This window comes from Cebus imitator, unplaced genomic scaffold (genome assembly GCF_001604975.1).
Source record: "Cebus imitator isolate Cc_AM_T3 unplaced genomic scaffold, Cebus_imitator-1.0 Scaffold192, whole genome shotgun sequence".
Taxonomy (NCBI): domain Eukaryota; kingdom Metazoa; phylum Chordata; class Mammalia; order Primates; family Cebidae; genus Cebus; species Cebus imitator.
The window spans coordinates 1,099,953-1,107,715 of NW_016107507.1; the positions used below are offsets into that span (position 1 = coordinate 1,099,953).

The 7,763-nt window shown below is 41.0% G+C and overlaps 1 protein-coding gene across 2 annotated transcripts in view; it reads right to left on the minus strand.

Moving 5' to 3' along the window:
• LAMB1 (laminin subunit beta 1) overlaps positions 1 to 7,763 on the minus strand; it is a 96,374-nt gene that overhangs the window by 70,377 nt on the left and 18,234 nt on the right. For both annotated transcript variants that reach the window (XM_017546834.2, XM_017546835.2), the window contains 2 exons: positions 2,504 to 2,706; positions 51 to 171 (listed from right to left, as the gene is read on the minus strand). In XM_017546834.2, the coding sequence (XP_017402323.1) occupies positions 51 to 171; positions 2,504 to 2,706 (324 nt within the window). The remainder of the gene's footprint in view (positions 1 to 50; positions 172 to 2,503; positions 2,707 to 7,763) is intronic.

Genomic DNA, 7,763 nt, shown 5'->3' on the forward strand with positions numbered 1-7,763 from the left:
AAAAAAAAAAAAAAAAAAAAAAAAAAGCCGCTTCAACAACAGAGACTTACTTTTACAGGCGTTGCTGTTTCGGCCTTCAGCGGGTCTCCAAGGTAAATCATGGTGGAAATCCATGCAGAGTTCACAGTTTAAGCCCTTGGTGTTATGTCTGCACATGCAGTGTCCATGAACCTTTAAAGTCATAAAAACAGAAGGGTGTAAATGAAGAGATGCATGAATAGCCACATCGCTCCATAATCAGTTCCAAGTTTAAAACCCTTTTTCATCCTAATCTCTAGCTCACCACAGAGAAGGGCTGTTTTTATTTTCTCTCTCCCTCCAATGAGTTCTGCCTGTCTTGGTGACGGCTACATGCCCCGTCTCTGGAATGATTCCTTTTACATAGTAAATGCACAAGAAATATTTTATTATCTATGAAAAAATGCAGATGAACCAAATTAGTTACTTAAGATTAAAAAAAATTGGTTGAGGTTTTTTAAAAAAACCTATTATAATAGAAATCTCCAAACGTTATAATGTAGAACCAAATGCATACAAACCACCTAGAAACCAATTTACATTACTGCACAATTTACCACTAAGCCAGATAACCATTTCTTTTAAAAGGTTTTGGTTAACTTATTTTTTCTTTTTACTTCAGGCATAGCACTTAAATTTGTCTTTCAATGACAGTAATATTTTTAAAATTAACAACTTACCACATTTACATTTACTTTTTCCTTTTATGTAAGGAAATACAAAATCTCAAAAAAGATACATAATTTTTGCTTGATGAAGGGCCCATGATATCTATTTTGCCTTGTGTCACTGTAAGGCACACTTACCACCCTTGAGGCATATAAATGATAAAGGAATTATGGCCTTTTGGTCCACTAAATATGCATGTATATGAGCATTTCACCTTAACAAGAGTTTCTACAGGATGAAATTCAAGAACAGGACAGACAGGTCCCTCCTGAACCCACCTTCGTGGGAATGCAGTGAGCAGAAGACTCAAGTCCTGTTATCACCAGGTGGTTTTACATAAACTGAAAACCAGTTCCAAAGCACATACCATAGGACCCTACTGTGTCTGAATAAACAGCACATACTGCGAGACCCATGAAAGTAACAGGACATGAGCCACACAGCTGATGTGTTATGCTGTAAAGGGAATGAAATCTACATAGCTTTCTCTGAAAGACGGACCAACAAGATTAGAGAAACACCTCCTTCCCCTTTAGGCTCTGTCAAAAATTCAACTTCTGTTATGCAACAAAAGTTCTAATTGGAGTAAGGGGAAGACAGAAGTTTTTAAAGGGCTGAATGCCTCAATCCTGCACCTTCTCTGAAAAGGACTAACAATCTTTGAAAATGCAACAACACATAAGCAAGGCACAGCCTTCATGAGTGGGGGCCACAGCTTAGTGGAAGGAACCACAGGGCAGAGTCAGGAGAGCCAGGCTTGAGCCCCCACCTGCTGCTCATTTACTTATGGCTCTCTAGTAAATTACTTAATCTTTGGTCTCTTTTATTACTAGTAATTGGTCTAGGCGATCTCATAAGTCTTACCTGGCTTTAAAATACTCTAGGTCTGTAAGAATTATCTTAGAAACTAGCAGAATACTTTAAACACATCTATCCATTTGACAAATCACGCAAATCCCAAATCTCAAAACGTACATAAGCTGCAAATGTGGCATAAAAGTGGGAAAAGAATGAAATTAGGAGGAAAAGAAAGAAAGACACCAACTCCATTTGATCCCTAAAATGATACCCCACGGGTATGGGTTAAAATTTTCCAGTTTTGGCCAGGCGCAGTGGCTCACGCCTGTAATCCCAGCACTTTGGAAGGCCGAGGTGTGAGGATCACTTGAGGTCAGGAGTTCAAGATCAGCCTGGCCAACATGGTGAAACTCCATCTCTACTTAAAATACAAAAATTAGCTGGGCATGGTGGTGTAGGCCTGTAGTCCCAGACACTTGGGAGGCTGACGCACCAGAATTGCTTGAATCCAGGAGACAGGTTGCAGTGAGCCGAAATCACACCACTGCACTCTAGCCTGGGTGGCAGAGTGAGACTCTGTCTCAAAAAAAACCACACACACACACACACACACACACACGCGCGCGCGCGCGCGCGTGCACAATCAGTTTCTTTGGACTGAGATCAATTTATGCCTTCTAGCATAATTGCAGTTTTTAATCTTTTCTAATGTAAAGGGGGACTCAATTGTTAGACAACTTTTTAATCCTTGTTGACTAAAACATCTACTTTAGCAACAGCCTGAAGCAAGAAATTCCAAAAATTCATCATCTATGAAATGAGCAGTCTGTACATTCTCCTTGTCCAAGAAACTCTTCAAAGAGAAAATCAACAATCAACCACCTGTATGGTGCAAAGGGCTAAATGTAACTCTGTGAAACTAAAACCCCTGGAAAACGTAAAAGGCTTAAGGTAAGACCAGCTTCACTTTGCATTTTAGAACCAGCCATATAAAGAAGAAAGGTGCGGGCTTACATACCATTCCTTCCACTTCTTCACTGAATCCATCCACAGGGGCACATTCACTGGCATGACCATAGCAGAAGCAATTCCCTCGAACCACCATATCATAAACTGCATAATAGTACTTTTCTCTGATTTCCATTCTGGAATCCAAAAGGTTGTCTCCCAAAGTATGCAGTTTCACAAACTTGATTCTCAAGTTGGTAATTTTTAATAGATCTATGAAGGTCAACCAAGAAGATGGAAAGTCTCATCAGACAAGCAAGAATTTTTTTTTTTTTTTTTTTTTTTTCCTTTTTTTCTCTCTTTTTTTTTTTTTTTTGCATCCTTTCTTTTTAGATGCAAAAAAGGCATGATACATCAAAATAGCTTAAGTTCCCCCGCTGGTATGATCTAGATGACGCCAACAGTGAAGCTTAACATAACACAACAGTATCTGGAAAGAGGAAAGGTTACCACCTTCTCTTCAGTTTAAGAAGAATGTCAGTCGGGCGTGGTGGCTCATGCCTGTAATCCTGGCACTTTGGGAGGCCAAAGCAGGTGATCACTTGAGGTCAGGAGTTCAAGACCAGCCTGGCCAACATGGTGACACCCCATCTCTACAAAAATACAAAAATTAGCCAGGTGTGGTGGTGGGTGTCTGTAATCCCAGCTACTCAAGAGGTTGAGGCAGGAGAATCACTTGAACAACAAAAAGAGAGTATCTATTCTGTGATGGGTCTGTCTGCAGAACAGCGGTTCAGTAACAAGTGTGAAAGTGGAGAAATCTTAAGAAGGCGGCTGCCCTATAATCCCAGTTACTCTGGAGGCTGAGGCAGGAGAATCGCTTGAACCAGGGAGGCAGAGGTTGTCGTGAGCCAAGATCATGCCACTGCACTGCAGCCTGGACAAGAGAGCTAGACTCCATCTTAAACAAAACAAACAAACAAACAAAGAATCCAGCTACATGACTGCTGGAACCCACAGGCACACAGTAATCTGAAGTAGCACAATGCCATCTGCTTCCCACAGCAATTAGTGTCAGCCTCAACATCAGAAAATTCCATTCAGGTGGAAAAAGATTTATCAAAGCACTCCAATTCTCATTGTTATTATTAGTTAGAAACATTCTTGTTTCTATTTTTGGAAGGGAAAATACTATTTGAAATTTCCCATCACTTAAATGACAGCCAAGTTACCAAAATAGTGTCAATGCTATAGTATAACTACAACCAAGGAGAGAATATTTCAAGTTTTGAAGCAACAGTTTGGTGCACAACTTTTTGTCCCAGTTTTACAAAGCGTTTCCACATTTTTCAATATTATATAGTGACATAAGCATAAAGAAGCTTAGTGTTTGGATGTGGGGGAAATTATTTTTTCTCAAATACAAGTGTACTTGTAAATCAATTTTTTTTTTTTTTTTTTTTGAGATGGAGTGTCACTCTGTCAACCAAGCTGGAGTGCAGTGGCGCAATCTCAGCTCACTGCAACCTCCACCTCTCAGGTTCAAGCGATTCTCTTGCCTCAGCCTCCCATGTAGCTGAGACTACAGGTGTTTATCACCACACCCAGCTAATTTTTGCATTTTTAGGAGAGATGGGGTTTCGCTGTGTTAACCAAGATGGTCTGGATCTTCTGATCTTGTGATGTGCCTGCCTCAGCCTCCCAAAGTGATGGGATTACAGGTGTGAGCCACTACGCCTGGCCTACTTGTAAATCAATTTTATCTTTCCCTCTTCTTCCTAGGTCTGCAGACTTATGCTTATTATAAAAGCTGGGCCACCAATTGCATGTGATAGTAACTAGATAAACCAAGAGCTATTCAACTTTCTCCACGGGGTTTTCATGTGTTACTAAGTTGTTCATGCTGAATTGGATCCCAGAGATTGATTCATCCATCTGTGCTCTCAAGCTCTGTAGCCTGAAATGGCTCTTTACTGTCATTTATGTCTATGCATTCTTATAATTTATAACATAAGACAACAGGGTAGTAGCTCAGTGCATCAGATAATTTCAAAGCCCAGATACAATTTCAAATGCTTTTAATATATGCATAGCTTACAATGAAGCTATAGAAATGGCTGTGGGGAGAAAGGGAAAATCCATGTGTTAAACTTAGGTTCTTTGTAAAAATCAAAAACCAAACAGAGAAACCGTGGTACTCCCCAGCTGAATGGCAGTTATGAATGCCAACATTTCCTCCTGCACAAAATGAGCACAAGTGCCTATTGACGAGAGGCTAAACAACAAACTTGAAGAGCAGCTGGAGTATTTAGAAACCCTTGAACTGACCTTTGTGGAAACCCTCAGTAGAGCAAATATGGTCCCCCACCCCTCCCCGCCCTATTTAACAAGCCAGCCTCCTCTTGACTGCTATTCTAAGAGCTAAATCACTTTTGAAGTGAGTCTCAGAGGTCTCAACAATAGAGACAACTAAAGAGATATTGCTCCTTTGATTACAAAGTAAATCAAAAGCCTGATCAGCTAACATGCATGCTTCCATCATACAGAAAAAGATTTTCTGATGCCATTTAACAACAAAAGACAAAAGAACCAAAATTACAAAGACAATACATCCCCCAAGTCCCACAAATTTCACCTAAAAGGGAGCAGATGGTAAGTCCTTTTAAGGACTCAGGGGTGTTTGTCCCAGAGCCCATGTGGACATTTTTTACAACTGCATTCTGAGACATGGAGGAAAGGCCTCATGGCTCACTCAAAAATTGGCGCAGAGCTGGACACATCTATTAAATATTTGTTTTACAACAGAATGAATGAGTAAATTACAGAACAGAGACAGCCTGGGCCACATGTAAAATTAATTTAAATGGAGAAGCAGCATTTTTCTGGCAATATTCCCTGGACTTCTTCTACTCTACTCTTCCATGCTTCAAGCTTGGAAGTTCCTTGGGGCCTTGGTTAAAAGTAGGGCCTTGTGCAGCTGGGAAAGATCAGCAAGAATCAGCCCCACCTGTACTCAACCGGTTGCACCTCAGTAGCAGGAGAGGCAGTCTCACCTTTCATTCCAACATTTGGGACCAGTCCTGTGCAAAACCCAAACCACAGCTGATGGCAACAGCAACAACCGTAGCCACAGCTTTGATTTACTGAACAAATTTACGATTTATGAACACATTTGAATCTAGGTCTGTGTGACTCCAAAGCCCATTCTTCTTTTTTTTTTTTTTTTTTGACAGAGTCTCACTCTGTCGCCCGGGCTGGAGTGCAATGGTGCGATCTTGGCTACCACCTCCACCTCCTGGGTTCAAGAGATTCTCCTGCCTCAGCCTCCTGAGAAGTGGGATTACAAATGTGCGCCACCACACCTGTTAAATTTTTGTATTTTTAGTAGAGACTGGGTTTCATCATGTTGGTCAGGCTGGTCTCGAGCTCCTGAGTTTGTGATCTGCCCCCTTGGTCTCCCACAGTGCTGGGATTACAGGTGTGAGCCACTACACCAGGCCAGCCCATTCTTTTAATTACCATACATGCCTCCCAAGAAGATTAAAATGTAATGGTGTAGTAAGAGCAGTTGTTGAACGTGGTAAAGAGCTCTGAACTGAGCACTGTCACAAACGGATTCAAGATCTGACTACCATTTAATAGCCATATCACCTTATGTAATAACATCCAACCCTCTAAGACTCAGCTTATTCTTCTACTAAATGGAAATGCAACCCTCATCTTACTGAGTATATCGAGCATGGCAGACTTCTAATTTCTCTTGAGTATTCTTTCTTCCCTTCTTCCTTGGACAGTAAGAGCCCTAGCCAAGAGTGTTAGCAGAGCACATGACCACCTAGAGATGTTTCCCAGTGTCTCCTAAAGTACAGCCATGTGACTAACTCTGGCCAATGAGATGTGACCAGAAGTGACATGTGCAACTTCTATTTCTCTTTTTATTTTTTTTTTGGTGACACAGAGTCTTGCTCTGTTGATCATGCAGTGGCATGATCTTGGCTTACTGCAACCTCCACCTCCTGGGTTGAAGAGATTCTTGTGCCTCAGCCTCCTGAGTAGCTGGGATTATAGGTGCACCCCACCACGCCCAGCTAATTTTTGTATTTTTAGTAGAGACGGGGTTTTACCATGTTGGCGAGGCTAGTCTTAAACTCCTGACTGCAAGTGATCTGCCCGCCTCAGCTTCCCAACGTGTTGGGATTACAGGAGTAAGTCTCCATGCCCAGCCATATCTCATCTTTAAATGGAATTTGCTTGCCTCATCTTCCTCTTCTCCCAAGTTGAGGACACGGTGGTGGTAGTCTAACTCTAACCATGTGAATAAACCTGGAAACACGGGTGGCCTTATAACTAGGGTTGCCAGATTTAACAAATAAATGTAAAGGACACTCCATTAAATTTGAATTGCAAATAAACAATCATTTTTTAGCATAAAGTGTGTCCCAAATATCACATGGAACATAGTTATACCAACCACAAATACTGCATGGGACACATATTTACTAGTCACAAATATTATATGGGATATAGTTGCACTAAAAAAAAAATTATTTATCTGCAAATGTAACTAGGCATCATCCTGTATTTTATCTGGTAAGCTTAATTATGGCAGTTGTGCTACATTTCTTCTGTAGAAAACCCTTTGGTGGGTTTCATAAGACAAAAGGCAGCTTTCACCTTGTTTGAACAAGTAGATTTAGGGGGACACTTTGATATAAAAGCCCAATATATGCCCTAATTAATATACTGAGCAATAAAATAAGGTATTATGATCAACATAATTACTTGATAACTTATAAATCTTATACCAGATGTATTATATGTACCTCTTATATCAGACATAAATGTATTCCCTATTAGTGAAGAGTAATTATTGCTAATTTCAATACCCTCTGGTCAGGTAATGCAGAGAAAGAAGGATAATGAAGGTAGATTTAGTACTGAATATTTAGATTCCAAGTAAGACTTATTCCATGGTTGCTGTTTACCATCAAAACTTTTATTTGGGCTGGGCATGGTGGCTCACACCTGTAATCCCAGCACTTTGGGAGGCCCAGGTGGGTAAATCACCTGAGGTCAGGAGTTTGAGACCAGCCTGGCCAACATGGTGAAACCCTGTCTCTAATGAAAATACAAACAACTAGCTGGGCGTAGTGGCAGCCACCTGTAATCCCAACTTCTCGGGAGGCTGAGGCAGGAGAATTGCTTGGACCCAGGGGCGGAGACTGTAGTGAGCCGAGACTGTGCCATTGCACTCCAGCCTGGGCAGTAATAGTGAAACTTTGTCTCAAAAACAACACCACCTCAAAAACAACAACCACCATCAAAAAAAA